This window comes from Eschscholzia californica, unplaced genomic scaffold (genome assembly GCF_041429995.1).
Source record: "Eschscholzia californica isolate CP2 unplaced genomic scaffold, dmEscCali1.0.p SCAF_6, whole genome shotgun sequence".
In the NCBI taxonomy this organism is placed as follows: domain Eukaryota; kingdom Viridiplantae; phylum Streptophyta; class Magnoliopsida; order Ranunculales; family Papaveraceae; genus Eschscholzia; species Eschscholzia californica.
The window spans coordinates 32,399,305-32,419,155 of NW_028238483.1; the positions used below are offsets into that span (position 1 = coordinate 32,399,305).

At 35.7% G+C, this 19,851-nt stretch overlaps 4 protein-coding genes across 4 annotated transcripts; 3 read left to right on the top strand and 1 right to left on the bottom strand.

The window, feature by feature from the left end:
- Positions 1-2,074, bottom strand: LOC147533663 (putative amidase At4g34880). The gene is made up of 6 exons (XM_086650054.1): positions 2,036-2,074; positions 1,478-1,924; positions 1,187-1,401; positions 863-1,102; positions 571-763; positions 1-479 (listed from the first exon to the last, which is right to left on the bottom strand). The coding sequence occupies exons 1-6, from the start codon at positions 2,072-2,074 to the stop codon at positions 69-71; spliced, it is 1,545 nt and encodes a 514-aa protein (XP_086506180.1). The 3' UTR covers positions 1-68.
- A 12,076-nt stretch (positions 2,075-14,150) lies between these two features.
- LOC147533664 (dirigent protein 4-like) lies at positions 14,151-14,702 on the top strand. The gene has a single exon (XM_086650433.1). It carries the CDS (start codon positions 14,151-14,153, stop codon positions 14,700-14,702), a length of 552 nt encoding a protein of 183 aa, XP_086506559.1.
- Positions 14,703-15,277: 575 nt separating this feature from the next.
- On the top strand, positions 15,278-17,914 carry LOC147533665 (putative amidase At4g34880). The gene is made up of 6 exons (XM_086646071.1): positions 15,278-15,634; positions 15,729-16,178; positions 16,276-16,496; positions 16,596-16,853; positions 16,928-17,123; positions 17,400-17,914. The coding sequence occupies exons 1-6, from the start codon at positions 15,584-15,586 to the stop codon at positions 17,751-17,753; spliced, it is 1,530 nt and encodes a 509-aa protein (XP_086502197.1). The 5' UTR covers positions 15,278-15,583; the 3' UTR covers positions 17,754-17,914.
- Positions 17,915-18,393: 479 nt separating this feature from the next.
- On the top strand, positions 18,394-19,023 carry LOC147533666 (dirigent protein 15-like). The gene has a single exon (XM_086646072.1). It carries the CDS (start codon positions 18,394-18,396, stop codon positions 18,943-18,945), a length of 552 nt encoding a protein of 183 aa, XP_086502198.1. The 3' UTR covers positions 18,946-19,023.
- The last annotated feature ends 828 nt before the right edge of the window (positions 19,024-19,851 follow it).

Here is a 19,851-nt window from a genome sequence, read left to right on the forward strand (position 1 = left end):
AAATGTATGAGAAGATAAAGCACTATAGTTTGAATAATTCCGATATAACAAAGACACGACCCAGAGTATTAAAATTTGAATATTTTCTTCAAAACAAAATCTTTGAATTTCTTCATAGGATTCTTCTTAGTAATTAGAGGTTCTGGTGGCTTCCTAAACTTGGTTGCTTGTTCAAATGCATAAGCAATCTCAATCAGTACAGGTTCAGATCCTTTGAGTCCACTGAATGAGATCCCAAAAGGGATTTTATCGTTAAACCCGGCAGGCACATTGATTCTAGGGTACCCTCCAATTCCTAATATTTTTGTGAGACAACACTCCGGAATCACAAATGCGCCAAGCTTCTCTTCCGACATCAGTTTCTCAAAAACTTGATCAACTCTTTTCAACTTATTCACTGCTTCAGAATACACGCTATCCTGTGAATCTGTATCCTCTGCCAAGAGAAAAGTATCTTGTCCATATTTCTTAACTTTCTCCTACAAAAAAAAGACCGATCAGTTCGTTTTATATTAACAAACTAGACTTGTTCTAATAAAGAGTTCCAACGAGTTCTTCGAAAAAACTTACTTTTTTAACAGCTTTATTGAAGGCGATGATTTCAGATAATGTTTTGACATTTGAGTTAACCAAACTAGACAAGTAATTGTTGAGATCGCGCTTGAACTCGTATAGGAGAGCTACTACTTCGTTATAAGTCATATCTCTTAAGAATGTTTCGTATTCAGGTATCTCAATGGGTATAATGGCAGCTCCCTTATTGCTTGACTGAGAAAGAAACATCATGTGTAAATTTAATCAGCTAAAGGGTTTAGAAATTGAGATACTAAGAAGTAGTTTCTACTGATAAACTTTCATTTACCTCAAAGTTATAAGAGATCCTTGGTAAAGATATTCTATATAAGAAGCACAATATTGGTGCCTGCAATAGTTCCATAAGTTTCCTATCCTCTTACCGACGAGTCCATCTGTTTTCAGGAATTGCTTGTATCCGTCTCTTGGAATAAATTGTGATACTTCAAGCGTAAGTTTGTCTTTGGGGTCATGACCAACTATTGCATCCAATACGTGCACGGCATCAGATACTGTCCTTCCTATGGGGCTGTAAATGAGTTGCATTAAGTGACTTAGGTCATTCAACAACATACACCAGAGACATACAGAGGAGAGAGCGAGAGACACTTACCCAACACTATCTTGTCTAAGACTGATAGGAATAACCCCAGACCTACTTGTGAGACCCACAGTTGGTTTAATACCCACAACACAATTAAGGCAGGCCGGGTTCGTTATTGAGCCAACAGTATCAGTTCCAAGAGAAACCGTGACTAGGTTTGCAGCAACACTAACTTCAGAACCAGTGCTTGACCCACCAGGCGATTCCTTAGGCGCATATGGGTTCTGATTAAAACAAGTATTTAGAACATTTCATGAGAATGGTGACTGAAAATATTGAAAGAAGTCAAGAATCACTCACTTTAACAGTACCACCTCTAGCACTCCAACCTTCAGGACAACGCATCGATCTCGAAAGACACCATTCACTGAGATTCGCTTTGCCTAAAATAATGGCGCCTGCTTCTTTTAACTTTTGAACAACTCCAGCATCTTCACGAACAACCGAACGAACCAGAGCAAGAGAACCAGATGTGGTTTCAAGATTGTCTTTCGTAGCAATGTTATCTTTCAACAAAATCGGAATCCCTCGAAGCATTCTTGAATCACTGCTGGAGCTTCCAACTCCAAGATTTCGATTCTTATCGGAATTTTCAGCTTCTTGAATAGCATCTTCGTTTACTTCAATTACTGCACAGAGATCTTTATGCAATTCAATGGCATTTAAGTAATGTTTGACTAGTTCTGTCGATGTTAGTTCACTTTGTTGAAAAGCTAATTGAATTTCCTCAATGGTGGCTTCTTCAATCTGCAAGAAACCCACCAAGAAAAATACATAATCAGAATCACAGATTGATTTAATTTTGATGGTAATCAAGAAAAAAGAAGAAGAAGAAGTGATCAGAACACAAAGACTAACCTGAAATTTAGTGGATTGACCAGTTTCTAAAGTAGCCATTATATCTAAACACCAAACTCTATGTTGATTCAGCTTCCTTGATATTATTCTTCAGGGAAGGATAGAGGGAAAGAAAATGTTGTGAAAATCTGGTAATATATGGAGAAGTAGTGAAAACCAATGATCAGGATTTAGTTGATTTCTTATCGGAACCGATTGGAACTGTTTAATCTGATATCAATGGCTGGGACAACTTTGATGAGAAAACCCTAACGAACATAACTAATAACTCCTCCATTTCTTGATCCGGTATTACGGCCTGTACTGTGGTAAGTTGTGTCATCTTATTGGGCTGTGGCTGTGATACCACGGTATACCTATTTTGACCTTAGGGCAAAGAGCTAATTAGGATTCAATGGTTGGATTTGAATCTCAGAAATTAAGTTAGCAAATTGGTTGAAATAAGAAATGTTGTGTATGGTGTTTCTTTTCTCACTGTTTGACTGTCGCGTTTGAATCTAAATGTAATCTTTTGAATTTGAACCCTAAAAACTAGTCCCTTTCAAACATCTAGTTCCATGAATCGAACTTTTATTTCTTAAATTTTTAACTTTAGTTTAGCAATGTCTGATGAAAAATCCTGGTTCCGTCCCTGATAGGAGCTGAAGCAAAAGCAAAAAAAAAAATCGAAGTGATAAAAGTCCTCGTCACTAACCCTTCGATGACAGATGATTGTCGCTTAAAACATGTGTTTGGTCGTGCATGCAAAAGCAAATCCATGTTAAGTTGCACTGATTAACTTGATTTTAGGTGTTTAAGATATTTTGAAAAAAGGGTTAATTTCGTTGGCCTCCAATTTGTAACTAACTTATCATTTTGACCTCATAAGTGTCTGACAGATCTATTTGGCCTCCAAGTGGAAAAGAAACTCAATTTTTTCCAGAACTACCCTTGGGGGCCACAATGAAATTATTTCTAAAAAAGTTAAAAACATAAAAGTCATGACACCTCTTTATTTCTCCTCCACTTCACCTCTTCTCTCCTCCATCTGATCTCCACCTCACCTTTCTTTCCGACGAAAGTCGTCGGTCGGTAAAAATTCGGGTCGACGGCCTAATCCTATAAACAAATCTTCGTTTCTCTCTTCTTCTTCTTTCTTCTTCTTCTTTCTTCTTTTTTCTCTCTCTCCTTTCTCTCTCTTAACTCTCCGGCGAAGGGGTTCCCCTTCGTCGGGGTTCTGGTTCACCACATCTCAAAGATCTGGTGAACCAGATCTGAACCTCAACAGACCTTTAAAGGTCTGTCGAATATCTGGTTAAACAAACCTTTGAGTGTTTGTTAAAGGTTTGAACCAAACTTCGAAGGTCTGTTAAAAATCTGGTTCAATAGGCCTTCCAAGGTCAGTCGAAGGCCTGAACTAGACCTCCGACGAAGGGATTCCACTTCGACAGATAGTTTAGAGAGAAAAAGGATAAATACAAGAAGAAAGAAGATAGAATGGGGGAAGAGAGAGAAATGAAGAAAAAGAAATTTTTAAGGGTTAGATCACCGACCGGAGCTATGCCGACCGACGACCTTTAACCGAAGAAGAAAGGTGAGGAGGAGATTAGGCGTTGAAGATACTTGATTCAAGGTGATGAAAATAATCAACCAAGTATTGCACGGACTGACTTGATTCAAGGTGTAAAAGAAAGAAGAATAGTTTCAAACTGGTCATTCCAAGACCTTAAACCCAAGGGCTAAAGAAAGATCTCGGACCGGGCCAGTCCGAAAACTTTCTTTGGCTCTCGAACTGGTCAGACGATAAAGGGACCTTATAGATGTCGGAGGTCAAACGTGATTGATCGGAATCAATTTCTTTTCTAAAGCGCAAATAGCATTTTAAGGGTGCCATTAGTAGCTCTTGATAAATTATGCTATCTTATTGGGCAATGATTAGGGGTGGGAATTTTGCCCATGAGCCCGCACCCGTCCACGGGCACCCGAGCCCAACGAGGATCATGGACGCCCGTGCCCTTCTCGGGTATCACCCGCCTAACCCGCCAAGTTTTGGTGGACCGGCATGGGTTAAAACCTCTACCCGCGCACCCGCCCATGCCCGCACCCATTTAACGTCGCCCAATGGTAACCAACCAAACTACATCAACTTTTTGGGTTGATGAAGTCCAACATTCCATGTTGCTATGCCTATTTAAGATGGTAAACAATATATTTAAGGGCAACCATACGAACCAATGCATTGTTTTGCAATGACACAAGAGAATTCCTGGTAGGTGTTTGGCTTTGAAGGAGCAAGGAGAGGGATAAGTTTATATTATATCCCATGAAAATTCTTCATTAGTTATTAATGTGAGATCAAATTTCTACAAAGAACAACATAAATAATGTCTAATTTTAGTCCCCAATTGCCTCTTTAGAATTAGGAAAGGTGTTTGGAGACTTTATAAAAGAAAATGAAAAAGTGAATTATTTCAAGCAATGAGCTTACCTCTACCCGCCCGCCCATACCCGAATTACCCGAGCTTCTTAATGGGCTTGGGCGGGTCATGGGCAAAGTGAATTTCAAAATTGTCCGCCCGATTAACCCGCTTACCCTAATAGCCATTGAAATTTTGTGTCCGACCCGCCCAACCTGATGCTTCAAGTGCACATAGACGCCCATACCAGCCCAATTCCCACCCTTAGCAATGATATTACGGCACATCTGTCCTTACCGTTCCTTTTGTACTAGGTAAGGCAAAAAGCTAGAGTCCTTTCCCCTGATAAAATAAGAAAAAAAATGTGTGCATTTTTGTTTGAAATTTTTTGATATCGTTGTTTAAGTGTCTGAGTATGAATCGGAATCGTGTAATTCAAAAAGATCAAATACCACTCATTCAACCGAGTTAGACATTAGGTACGAATTAGATTGAACGAACATTTTCAAATATATCAAGAGTCTGGCTAGATATCAAGTCAAATTATAGATTTAGGTTTATTTTGACAGCGAAAAAATAAATAACTTTTCTATTTATTCTAGTACAAAATTCGTTTTAGTACGGCAAGAAGATCCATTAGAAAAGAAAATTTACTCTGGGGCTTAGTGAAAAATTTAGAAGAAGCCAGATAAAACAGGTGAAAGTAATAAGTAATAACTAGAAAATGTTATTGAATATGTAAATTTTTCTTATACTGTATATAAAATATAATACCCTCCCAGAGTGCAGGTTTATTATACAAGAGTCCTATGGATTTAAAGTTAAAATACTATTCCACTCCCAAATGCTAAAAATGGCAACTAAACCAAAATTCTCCTAAAAAGGGGTTTAATTTCAAATTAAATTTCCTCCATTATAGTATTTAAATAAATCTCAAAATAGTATATATTATGACCAATATACTATTTCACACCTTGTTAGTTGTTTCACTGGTGGTTTATCAACTCATCTTTTTTCCCCCCCATATTTGCTCTACTATATCACACATAGGCCTTGTCTCAAGTTTGATTTGCTCAATATTTGCTCCCACATTGACAACCATATTTATGTGTAAATATATATACCTTACTAAAATTTGATTGATTTGCATAATATTTGCTCATATTATTGCTTAAATAAAAAAATTAGATTTCCAATATGGGATTTGGAAATGTAATTATGTGTAGTAATTTTTTTTTGAATAAATAAGGTCCCTTGTCCATATGAACAAATCAACCAATATCAAACGTAGAGAGGAGCGCCTAATATCAGTTTAGTTTTGAAGAGTAATTAAGGAAGAAATATATAATGGTTAACAACAAGTCTATATCACCATTGTTAGTACTTTTACTTTTGATGACAAGTGGAATGGTGATGATGATGATGATGGTTGGGTCTGTGAATGGGTGTGAAGAATCATGGGTTTTTGAAAATTGCAACGGAAAAGGATGTAGGAAGAGATGCCGTGAAGCACATGGACAAGCTGCTGTGTCTCGATGCGATGTTCTAAGTGGTGGCGCTCCTCCCATCCCTACATGTGTCTGCCAATACGATTGTTAGCTTTCATGTAATAAGATTATGAGAGGGTTGCCACTTTAATACCCTCTCCATGAATAAATTATTATTATTATATAATTGAGTCATTTACTTTCTCTCTTTGAAATTATCTTTTATCTTTCGATTATTTAACAGATCTTTTAGATCATAGTGACATATGATACCATAAACCAAAAATAAGTCCTTTGATTACCTCTCGAACTAGTGAAATATAATACATTTCTATCTGCAATTCCTTTCAATCGAATCTTATCATCAACAACATGAGTATCATCTATCGTCAACTAACACGACAACATCATTATCGGAGAGATCTTCCCATCTGTGGACACCATGATAAGATCGTCTCTAATACAAAAATTAGGTTTTCTGGTCGACTTGGAAAAATAATATCGATCTAATACAAAAGATGAAGATTTTTTAGGGACATAATAATCAAAATCATCTAAACCAGCCATTAATTTTCAAGTGTTGATTACAGAATCTGGAGAAAATGGGTATATGGGGAGACTTTCAACTGATTCTTTAAGAACTATAGCCAACTGATTCTTTAAGAACTAAAGGCCAAATCGTTGGTAACACATGAAGCCTTTTCAGTCCGAAGAGTAATCAAAAAGTTGCCTCCGGGGTGAGGAAGAAGACTTCAAGAATTACCTCTGTCACAAATATAAAAACATGAGCCTTGATGAACTCATCTTAAAGCTTCAAATAGAATATAGGCGTACTGTGGAAAATAAGACAAAAAAGTCTTCTGATGGATCTCAAGAAGGAAGACCAAAACTAAAGCGAAAATACTAGAGCCGTAAAGCGGGCTCAGAAAAAACCGACGAAGAATTTCTACGGTAACTGCTTCAACTGTGGCAAGAATGGTCACCTTACCAAAGATTATTACTCCAAAAGCGACAAAAATAATAAGATGAAGAAGGCTAAGAATCGTGCCTCTCTTGTTTAAGATGAAGAGCTCCAGAACCTATGTGCAATGGTTATTGAAATTGAAGATGTGGTTGAATAATTTCAGAAAATGAATTTACGTGTTGCTATTTCGGAAGTTAACCTAGTCGGAAACCCCAAGTAATGATGAGTCGACACTTGAGCCATTAGACACGTTTGTGGAGATTGATCCTTGTTCTCTACCGATACCAAAGTAGATGAAGGCGGTACACTGTTTATGGGAAACGCGCAACAACTCAAGTTCATGGAAAAAGTAAAGTGGTTCTGAAGTTCACTTCAGTAAAAGAATTTAATGACGTCCTGCATGCACTAGACATTCGAAACGGCCTCATGTTTGGACAGTTGGACTCTACCCAACAATAACGAATTCAAGCTTGTATTTTTAGGTCAGCGCTTTGGGGAAAGCTAAATAGTTTCCGGGGTGTGAAATTTTAAAGGGAATATGCAAAATTTTGAAAAGTTTTCGGAGAAACATATTTTATGGGGAATATGGTTCAAAATAAAAAAACCCTCCACCTCACCTCCCTCTACCTCACCTCTCTCTCTCTCTCCACCTCACTTCTCTCTCTCTTCTCCGACTAGGTCGCCGACCGGAAAATTTCCCGGCCGGCGACCTAATCGGTGAAGAGAGAGAGAGAGAGGTGAGGTGGGGGGTTTTTTATTTTTCCCTCTAACAACTTACAAAATAAAATTGTCAAACAAAATTGACCAATTTTTGACCAAGTCTTCACACCCCTGAAACTATTTTGTTTTCCCCAAATCGCTGGCCTATTTTTATTTTCGATAATTTTATTTTTTCCGGGGGGGGGGGGGGGGGGACTCTTTAAAATGAATGTTGCAACTATAACTCTAAATATTATTAATAAAAGAAAAGCATTAGCTTATGTTGTTGATTCTCGTAATAGTTGTCATGAAAGACTAGGCCATGTTCCTTATAACTCATTGAGGAAGTTTTTTTTTGCATTAACTCATTGAGGAAGTTAATGTCTTAATGAACATGAACTTAATCCAAAAGTTCAATAATGATTTTATGGGAAAACGTCGAATGTGCATAGAGTCTAAATTAACAAAGACTCTTTTTCATCGTGTGGAAAGAAATACAAAACCATTAGATTTAATGCGCAGTGACATATGAAATTTAAAATCGTTCAGACTTAGAGGGGATAAAGAAATAAGACCAAGGACAATATTGTGTTTTCGTTGGATATGTAATTGCATACAGGTTTCTGGTTAATTAGTCTCACATAGAAGATGTATATGTCAATATAATCTTAGAATCACGGGATGCCAAATTTTCTAAAAATATATTTCTATGTAAATCTCGATTAGAAGAAAAATGTCTAAAAAGAGACAGAAACGAAAAAAAAATACATTTATATATATATATATATATATATATATATGTGTGTATTTTTAGACTATATTAAATCTTAGAAACAATATAAATAAATAAAAACTTTCTTAAATATTATAAGACAATTACTTAAAAGAATATAAATTAAAAACCTTAAAGTTACTTAAAAATTTATCTTCTGATAGAAAATTTTGCTTAAAAGATTTTATAGGACAATTTACATAAAAGAATATAAATTGAAACCCCTGAAAGTTACCTAAAAATCTATCTCATGGATTATTGAAGAACTTATCTAAAAGTTTTTATTATCGAAAAGAATATAATTTAAAAATCTAAAAGAATTTTTGGGTGTATGGCCCAAAAAATAGGCCTTAAAAAGTCCCTCTCTAATCCCATAAAGGGTATAAAAACCAAAATAATATTACAAATAGATATCTGGTCCATTTGGTTCAATCTAGAGAGAAAACACAAATCCCGAGAATAACTATTAAATATTAATACCTATACTAACCTTTCTTAAATATAAAAACAGTTATAAGATCAAAATCACCAAATATATTTTCCATTTTTATCTCCCTGTTTCTCTCTCCAATCACGTTTTTATATTAAGAAACCGTGATCTTCTCATAATCAGTAAGTTTTCTAACCGAAACCTTATTGTCTCTGCACTCTCTCTCTCTCTCTTCATCTGATTCGAAAGTAAATCCTCCATTAAATCAGACACCTTGATTCATATTCTTTTGATTTGCTGAAATCAAATCACCATTGTTAATCAGGTAAAACATTAATCAAGTTATTAGTTTTTGTGATTTTGTTGTATTTTATGATAATTGATTATCTCTCTACACCTTAATCTACTGAAAATCTTCCATTAAAGCAAAGAAATTTGTGTTTAATATTCATTAGAGATATTCAAAAACAGTTTCTTAATATTGTTAAACAGGTTAACAATCATCTTCTTAAATGATTCTGTTTCAAATGAATATGAAATTCTTGTCTTTCTCTCTCTAAAAATTTATTGAATGATATATATTTTGATGAGACAATCCTTCATGACTGATTCTTACAAATTCAGTATCGAATTTCTCTCTGTATCATCTAATCAAATCTTCATCATTATTCAGGATTTTCTCTCTCTAAGATTCATAACCGATTTTATTATGTTAATGTTAAATCCGTCTTTACTGAAGATAATGCGATTAAGAAGTGTTTGTATCTATGTATTTTGTTACTTTTTAGTAGTTTTAGGTTACAGATTTTTAGATCATTTCTTCAAATCTTCATCAAGGTTTCCATACAATTTTTGATGCAGAGAAGATCTCGTAAGATTTGTTATAACTGAATGCAAACGATATATAATTTAACATAAATTACGGATCGTTTACAATAAATTACATATCATTTTTTATCCAGAGTAGATCTAGTACGATTTGGTTGTAACAGAATGTAAACGATATATGATTTACACGACATTACATGATGTTTACTGAACATAACACATACATAACGCAGACGTCTTTTGTACGATGTTTTTATAACAGAATGTAAAATATATGTATTGTCGTTACAAATTATACATACTTTATAAATAATATCAAAAACATCTTATAAATCTGCATAAATTAAATATAATTTATTCAACATTACGCGTACTTTTTTCACAAAACAGTTGTCGTTTATAGTACAATAAATGTTCCAAAAATTATATGTAATTTATTGCACATTATACATATTTTTTCACATAACAGTGACCTTGTGATTCGAACTCACGTTATGTTTGTCTCCTAACACATTATGAAGTTTAACAAACAGTATGCATAATTTATTCCATTATACATGTCGTTTCTAGTAAATTGTTTGTTTTGTTAACAAATGTATATGTTTTCTTTTTGCAGTTTTGTTGTTACTTATGGAATTTGCTACTGAAGTTGGTCATTTGTTTCCTGGTGGTGCAAAATCATTTGGATATGCTCTTCGACAATATAGTGTAAATGTTGTTTGTCCTGCTCAAGACTACATATGATCTTCGACAATATAGTGTAAACGATTTTTTGGTAACAGAATGTAAACGATGTGTAATGTAAAAGAAATTATGTGTTATGTAATAGAAATTATGTGTAATTTACTGAACAAGACCCAAATACATTTGATAAATTACGTTGTATACTTGATTAATGATGGTTTATTCGTCATAAATAATACATAATTTACGTATTTGTTTCATAATTTGTATTCGATTTGTATTTATGTATGAGTAAAAACGAAAACAAATGCTGCTTTAATGTTCCCAGAAAAATATACTATTTCCAAAACTGAAAGTTAAGTGAGAGAAAGTGATATATATGTTTTGTATATTAACCCCCAAATCACGCTAAATTGATCCTAGATTGATTCAGATAATAGGAAAGAGAAAATTTGATTTCCAAATCTGTTTAGAGGAGAGAGAAATTATGATTTGTTTCTATCTTTTTTTTCTAATAAATCTCCATATTTTTGGCTAATAAATCTCCATATTTAATCTGTAAAGAAGAGAGAGAAAATTGATTTGGGAAAGTTTAGATTTTGTATCTAAACAGATTATAGAAGAGACAGAAATTTTCATGAGAATCTAACCGTTTTTTCCTAAATTTATCCTAAAATCAAGGTACATTAAACCGTTTGAAATTTTTGTGCGGCCCCACACATTAAAATCCCGTGAAAAACGACTGGGACATGGAAGGAATTATGTAATATATATTAAGGGTTTTTAGTCCGAAGAGCAAAAGGACTAAAAATCCATTTTTGGGGAAGATTGGACCCTAAACCCTTTTTGAACATTATTTTGGGTCATATACCCACGGACCCAATCTAAAACTTACTTAAAAATATATCTAATAGATTATGGAAAGAAAAAAAAATTATGGGAAGACCTGCCTAAAAATTTTTACAGGACAAATTACCTAAAGGAATATAAATTGAAAATCTAAAACTTATCTTTTGTGGAACAATTTACCTAAAAAAAAAATTTTGTGGGACAAAATACCTAAAGGAATATAAATTTTAGATTTTTGTGGGACAAAATACCTAAAGGAATATAAAAAATTTTGTGGGACAAAATACCTCAAAAAATACCTAAAGGAATATAAATTTTTGTGGGACAAAATACCTAAAGGAATATAAATTTTTTACAGGACAAATTTATATTTTTTATAGGAAAATTTGGCTAAAAATTTTTATGGGACAAAATACCTCAAAAAACACAAATTAAAAACCTAAAAATTACTTAAAAATAGATTATGGAAAAACTTGCGTAAAATTTTTGTGGAACAATTTACCAAAAAAAAATATAAATTAAAACTCTAAGACTTACTAAATCTATCTTATGTATGATGGAAAAACTTGCTTAAAGAATTTACAACTACAACTGACCTAAAAGAATATAAATTAAAACTTTGAAGCAAAAAATCTGAATATAAAGGCCAAAAAAAAAGTTGGGTCCAAGGGCTTTTGGCGGATCAGGCCTAGCTCGTCGGACTCAGAATGGAGGCCCAGTCTGAAACCTGCACTAGACTCGATTTGACCTGGCCCATTTTCGTACTGGTCGGGTCGACCCAAACTGGTAAACACCACTACCTTGGTATGAAAAAAGAAAAAAAAGGAGGATAATTGAAATTATAAGAAATTGGGTCGAAAGAATGACACTAACAAAGTTTGAGCCGAACTCTAACAAAAAGAAATGGGGTCAACGTGGAATTACAAGAAATAAGAGGTCTTAGTTGTAAAACAGGGTCCGGCTAACAAAATACATTTTTTCCTTTCCTTCTAACTTCACGACCTAATCTATACCTGACTATCTGAGACGTGATCGGCCCGGCTGATCAGATTGGCATAGTGGCACCAAATTTCTTAGTTTTGGCCCTACGGTAAAAGGATTGGGTGTTTCTAAAGGCACCAGGCCAAAAGGTTGTTAGCGGGCGGGGGCTCTATTAGCACCAGACCCAACAACTAATTTCTATGTTAGCACCGACCTCATCTGTAAGCACCCGACCTCATCTAACCTAACTCTAACCTCCATCTAAATTTCACAATTTGAAAATCAATTTGGAGAAAAACTTTCATTTTCTCTCTCTAAAGCTCAAAACCGTATCTCAAATTTTCCTCTCAATCAGTTCTCTCACTCTCTACGTGTTAGAATCAACAATCGTTTGGTGATGACGGATAGTGATGAAAGATGAAAATTTTAATTTGCCCTAAAAATTTATCGGGCGGACCGGACCAGCCCGAGACCTAAGAGGACCAAACAGATCCAGCTGATCTGGGACCTAAGAGGACCAAACAGATTAGATGATCCGGGACCTAAGAGGACTAAACGGATCAGCTGATCTGGGACCTAAAAATATCGATGATAGTGGACCTTTACTTCTTTTAAAAAGATGATATAACATAGTTGAAGATGAATATCTCACTCGGATTGATGGTTCCGTTTATTTGAGTGGCCATCGGTAGGTGTCGATGTGGTTGTCAGAGAACGTCGATAGTAGTGCACAACTTAGGATTTTGTTTTGGAAGAAAAAAAAATTTTGTTTTGGAAGAAGATAAAAGAAGAAAACAGAGGTGAACTTTACCCAAGTTAGTTGAACGTGTGCTTATAGAGAACTCGGGTCAATGGTCATGGTTCATTTTGGAGAGACTAGAAGGGGCAGGGGATCTTCTCTTGGGCTCCTCTCCATCTTTTGGTTTCTCCCCGTAAGATAAAAAAAGGTACTTCTAAAGGCACCGGGCCAAAAGGATGTTAGCATCCGAAAATTTTATTGACTCGGGTAAATGACCGTTGACCCGAGTTCTCTATAAGCACCGGTTTTGAATTCTCTAACTATCTTCTATTCTCATCTGTTTACTCCCAATTGGAACACCAAATAAATGCAAAGGGTTTGAACTGTTCTCCTCCTCCCGCTCCTTCTTCTTCTGAAAATCCCTTTGGTGGTAACATTTCAACTGGTGGTTTATCCACCGGAAAACCACTATTTTCCTTCTTCTCATTACTACTACTACTACCACCATAATTATTCATCAAACCATTAAACCATTACAGAGTCTTCTTCAATCAAACTCTCTGGTTGAGAAATCAGATTCTTCTAACTATCTTCTATTCTCATCCGTTTACTCCCAATTGGAACACCAAATAAACGCAGTGCATAAACTCAGTGACTAACCCATATGACAACCCTGTGACTAACCCATATGACAACCAAGGTACTAATGCATAAACTCAGTGACTACACTTGTCTCTCTTAAACTATAATGTATCTATTTATATGTATAGATAAATTGAGTCCAAGTACTTAAAAGAATGTTCAACAAAAAAAAAAAAAAGTACTTAAAAGAACTTCCTTGAAATGAAGCAAGGAAGTGAATGTTGAAATGGGTATCTTATAAAACTGAACTCTGGGGGTAGAGACAAAAAGAATGTGAGATTAGTTGGATCTAGGAAATACAGAGAGAGAAGTACAAGAGATGGATGCTAATAGAGAGAGACAGTGCTAATAGAGAAAGGAGCGGTTGGGCCTGGTACTAACAGAGATAGATGCTAACAGCCTTTTGGCCCGGTGCCTTTAGAAGCACCCTAAAAAATATCCTGATTTGTGACAACTGATGTCTCAAAATATCTTAACCAAATAAGACATATTATGGTTAAAAATCTTGGAATATAAAAGCTCATAAAGTAACAATATATTCTATCTCGTATAGTATTATGCAGTTTACATTCAAAAATATTTTTTCCATAAATTTATGCCTTTATATATGGTTCAAGCCAAGAACAAAGAGAAAATTAAGAAAAATGAAGGGTGGTTTTGTTCTGGTTTTTGGTTTATTGATTTTGAGCATAGGAGTTAACAGTGAGTACCACAGTAAAAGTGTAAGTTTTGGGTTGGAAGAGAAGGAAACTCATCTTCATTTCTATTTTCATGACACATTAAGTGGAGATAAGCCAACTGCAGTGTTAGTTGCTCAGCCAAACAAAAACGTCGGCGAAAAATCAGTGGGGGCTTTTGGTAGTGTATTTGCGATCGACGATCTATTAACAGAAGGACCAGAAATTACGTCGAAAGTAATCGGCAATGCTCAGGGTACGTACGTATTGACTGGACAAGACAAACCATCATTAGTTTTATCTGCAGATTTTGAGTTTACCACTGGTGAGTTCAATGGAAGTTCTATAAGTGTGTTTTCAAGAAATCCAGTGACACAAACACAAAGGGAAGTTGCAGTTGTAGGTGGAAGAGGGAAATTTAGGTTTGCTAGAGGATTTGCAGAACTTAAAACTTATTATTTGAATTATACAACTGGTGATGCTATTGTTGAGTATAATGTGATTATTCGCCATTATTGATTAATCTAGTTGAAATAAGTAATAAATTACAAAATAATGTACGTTTAACTATTGAAGTGATTTGTGAGAAAGGAATTTTCTTTTTTAGCAGTTTGATTCTTGTTTTAAGTTTCTTCTTATTGATTTTCTTTATCAATGTCTATCACCCCTAAAACTAAAGTGCTAAACAAGGGCAAGTATGTTTGTTTCCCCTTGTTATTATAAAGATTGAATGGGTCAAGCATGATTGACATTTCTATACAAACCAAGTAAGCAGAGAAAAAGTAATGGTAGGGAGCAAGAAAAGTTAGACAAACTCTGAGTAGAAATTCTACGTGGTTTGTCGTAATTCGTGTTCAGTAGATCAAAATCATCGGAAGCACGAGTCACAACAAGTCACTTAAGATTTCTGTCATGCGTAGTTTTTCTTGTTCTCTAATACTTTTCAGGGAAAATTCTAAAGGCGCTTCGTGTGAGTGTTAGATGCGCCTCATTCCCTCACAAACTCTCTTTTAAATTTGCCTGGCAAGGCGCTTTAACTCATACATAGGGCGCGTTTAAAACTCCCCAAGAAAAGTTCTAACTTAGCCAATTTTAGTTTAGATAAAAAATGGGTGAATAGGTTTCACACAACTACACAACTAGTCCACTTTTATGTTTGTGGGTTATGTTAAAATCGCCTCTCCAAAGTGTTTTGGCGCCCCCTCAAAGCAAAATTTGGAGGAAGATTGTGAGGAAAGAGGGCGCCAATAATACTTTGTGGAGGCAGTTTTAGAACTCCCCTTCCCCGAATTGCTCTCCAATAACACTTGATTGCATCTTTAACCTAGGCCCCAAACTAATGTACTTCGGAAATTCCACTGTTTACTACTGATTTCCATTATAGGAGACGAAATTAATCAATGGGTTCATCAAAAAGAAAAAACCCTAGTTCCCCAAGAAGTACATTTCAGGTAAGTATTTAGATTTTTTCCTCACAAAATTTTCATTCCTATTTCAATTTTGATTACTAATCTATATAATTGGTTGTGCTTATGTTTCTAAAAGATAAATGAAGCAACAATTGAGGATATTCATTTAGGGTTTCAAAATAATGAGATCACTTCAGAAGAACTAGTTCAATTTTATTTGAATGCAATTGAAAGGCAAAAAGATAAACTTCATGCTGTAATTGAGGTTAACCCAGATGCCCTAACCCTAGCTAAGAAAGCAGATTATGAAAGAAAAAATCCAGGAGGTGGTTGTTGTTGTGGTGGAATGCTAGAAGGTATTCCAGTGTTGGTCAAGGACAACATTGCCACCTCCAAGGATAAGCTCAATACCACAGCTGGTTCATTTGCCCTCCTGGGTTCAGTTGTTCCTCGAGACGCCGAAGTTGTTTATCGGCTCAGAGAAGCTGGTGCCATTATTTTAGGCAAAGCTGGACTTAGTGAGTGGGCTTACTATAGAGACCAAAACTGTCCTCCTGGTTGGAGTGCAAGAGGTGGTACTGTTCAAGTGAGTTTTACTCTATATCGTTTTGAATATAAACGTATTTTGTTGTCGATTAGAATAGTACCGATATCTTAACTTGCTTTAATTTCATTTTTATCAGAATCCTTACACCCCCGGGGAAGAAGAGGAAGGGGGAGGTTCGAGCACTGGGTCTGCTGTGAGTGTTGCTGCAAACCTAGTGACAGTATCTCTCGGCACAGAAACCAGTGGGTCGATAGTGTGGCCATGCAGTGTTAATTGTGTCGTCGGTATTAAACCAACAGTTGGTCTCACAAGTAGGTCTGGAGTGATTCCTATTACTCGTAGACAAGACAGTGTTGGGTAAGCACTGCCATCTTCTTGAAATTGGATTTGGATTCTTCTAAGTAGGTGTTTTGTGGTGCTGAATGAACTAATGTATTAGTGGAAATTTTTCGACAGTCCCATTGGCAGGACAGTGTCTGATGCAGTGTATTTATTGGACGTAATTGTGGGTAGTGATTCGAGGGATGAGATGACCAAGGAAGCTGCAAAGTTTATTCCCGCTGGTGGATACAAGCAATTTCTCAATGCACGTGGACTTGAGAGCAAGAGGATAGGGAACTTATGGGATAACTATAAGGAGAATTACGAAGATGAAGATGGTAATGTAGTATCTCAAGTGCCCGATATTTTTCAGCAACATATTGACACTATGAGGTAAAGCCATTACTTTGGCTAATGATATAACACATATAGTTCTTGCATTGACGGACTTGTGTTTATTTTGTTAGGAAAAATGGAGCTGTCATTGTAAATATTCCGATAGCCGACTTCTGGGATATCCAGGAAGAAATGTCTAATAATATCGGGATAGCATTTAAATACGAATTTAAGCGTGATCTCAACATCTACTTGTCAAACTTGTTGAAATCCCCAATCAGATCGTTAGCGGATGCTATTGCCTTTAACAAAGCCAATCCTGAAAAGGTGAGTTTTATGTTAACTCAAATCTACACATCAAATTGTCCTTTCTATGTGAGAGATTGACCAAAAAAGTTTTAAATGTCTACTTGTTCTCAGTTTCTAATGATTAACAATATAGTCTTAAGTTTGCTATCACTAGTCTCGACTGTGAGACCAAGGACCTAAGATGTTTAAACTCTGGCTCATAAATCACAAGAAAAATCCAATTCACTAGAGAAACGACAAAGAACTTAGCCTCAATTCAGATTCATTTCGAAGGATACATTTATTTTTTTGCAGGAGAAATTGGTGGAATATGGCCAGGGATGGTTTATAGAAGCAGAGAACACAAGCCTGCCAAGTAGTGAGTATGAAGAAGCGATTCGTAAGTTGGAGAAGACTTCAAAAGAGGTTTTTGAGAAACTTATGAATGATAACAATCTTGATGCAGTGGTAGCCCCGCAATCAAACTTCTTCGACTTTCTTGGGATTGGAGGGTACCCGGAAATCATTGTGCCTGCTGGTTTTGATGCTAAGTATAAAAACATGCCTTTTGGGATATTGTTCGGTGGGTTAAGAGGATCTGAGCCTAAACTAATTGAGATTGCTTATTCATTTGAACAAGCAACCAAAGTTAGGAAGCCGCCAACTTGACCAGAATGAATTGGAAAGTAGCAGAATTAACTTGAGTTGTTCAAGCTATGCATTTCTTAATGAATTCTTCGAAAGAATGTCTATATTTGTTTCGATATTAGATGAATATTGCTATCTATTCCTTAATAAATGAAAATCGTACATGTGATTTGATTGACCAATTCAAGCTTAAGATTAACCATCTCCTGCTATCCTTCTAAATTATCAGTGGAAAACTCAAAGTGTACATGCGGTCGGCCCGTCTATACAGTAACACCCTCACAAGAAGTGCGAGTTGTTGGATTGGAGCGGGCTTGGATTCAGAACAACCCGCCAACCCTGCTCCCCGCTCCTCGCCTGAGGGTTTATATGTACATAGCATGTTCCATTATCATTAAAGTTGTTCTGTCTCTGCAGCAGATAGAACGGATCGTAACTCCTAAATATTAAAAAAAAAAAAAATTAGATCACACTTTCTGGCTTTTCTATTTGTTTACCCTACAAATAAAAAGTCAACAAACACCAGCTAATCTAAATAATGAAATTAGAGCTTATCTTTCACAAGACAACTCAACCACCATAGTCAAAATATCATAAAAATTGCTGAACTCAAAGAAAAAGAAAGAAAGAGCAAAGAGAGAAAGAAGAGAGTAGAAAGAGAATGGAGGGTTATAAGGTTTTAATTTTTGGGTTATTGTTTCTAAGCATAGGAGTTAACAGTGAGTATCACAAAAAAGGAGTACACCATCTGAAGAAGGAGAAGGTAACTCATCTTCATTTCTATCTTCATGATATATTTAGTGGAAATAAACCATCTGGAGTATTAGTTGCTAAGCCAAACAAACCCATTGGCGCAAACTTGCCAACCCCTTTCGGTTCTGTTTATGTGATCGACGATCCAATAACAGAAGGACCAGAACTAACATCGAAAGTAATCGGTAATGCTCAAGGTACCTTTGTTTCGACCGGACAAGATATATATTCATTGGTATTATCTATAGATTTTATGTTTACAACAGGCAAGTTTAAAGGGAGTTCTATAATTGTGTTCTCAAGAAATCCAGTGCCAGAGAAACAGAGAGAGGTTGCAGTTGTTGGTGGGAGAGGAAAGTTTAAGTTGGCTAGAGGGTTTATAGAAGTTAAAACTCAATACTTCAATGCTACAACTGGTGATATTACTCTTGAGTATGATGCAACTGTTTACCATTATTGATTATTACTATCTATGATCTCGATTGATTTATGATTTTGTAATTCTTTTCTTAGTGAATAAGAGAATGATTCCTGAGAAGCTTTTATTGCTAATTTTTGTCCAATTATTTGATTCTTAGTTTCCATGGGATTTGGTCTTGCAACATATTTCTTCTTACCTTGTGCAGTTACTATCCGAAATGACTCCAATTGACTCAGCTCGATTAGTCGCTTAGGACTTCTCATAGTGGAGCTCAGTCGAAATAAGGTGCGTGTAGTCGTTACTAAACAAGGGGAACTTGATGTGAGTAGTGTTGGAGACAATGGAGTTAGGTCAAAGTGTAACTGTAAATCAGAAAACCCTGAACGAATTTGTTGTATCATGTTATGGCGGTGGCTGCCTTGAAAGGAAATTCGGAACAACCGAGGAGGAAATTGTATTCTCCAATCACTTCCAAAGATTCGATACAGCTACCATGTTCTTCTCCCACTGAAAGAAACGGTATTGGAGATGTAAGATGTGATATGAAAATAAGGTTCATTTTTATTTTTGATTCCGCAAACCACCACACGCGGTCCGACCCGCCTTGACACGCGTGTGGGTGTTGTTTGTGTGACACATTCCTTGAACACTGACAGTCGTACGAAGGCCTTCATCGTTTTATGGTTTTTAGAGGTGGGACTAAAGGATTTAAGGCCTTTGTAAAAGTGGGACATGTAAGTAAGTGTTCAATGTCTGTTGATTTGCATTGATACGTAGCGATGGGGAGCAATATCCAAAAGTGAGGTTACTCTTGAACTTGATGATTCTCGGTTGAGAAGACTCGAACAACACATACTATACCTGCTGACTTTCTAAATTCTCCGCGATTCGTTCGTATTCGCTAAAGACCCTGAACATACCTTGGGCATAATGAGTTTTTCAAAA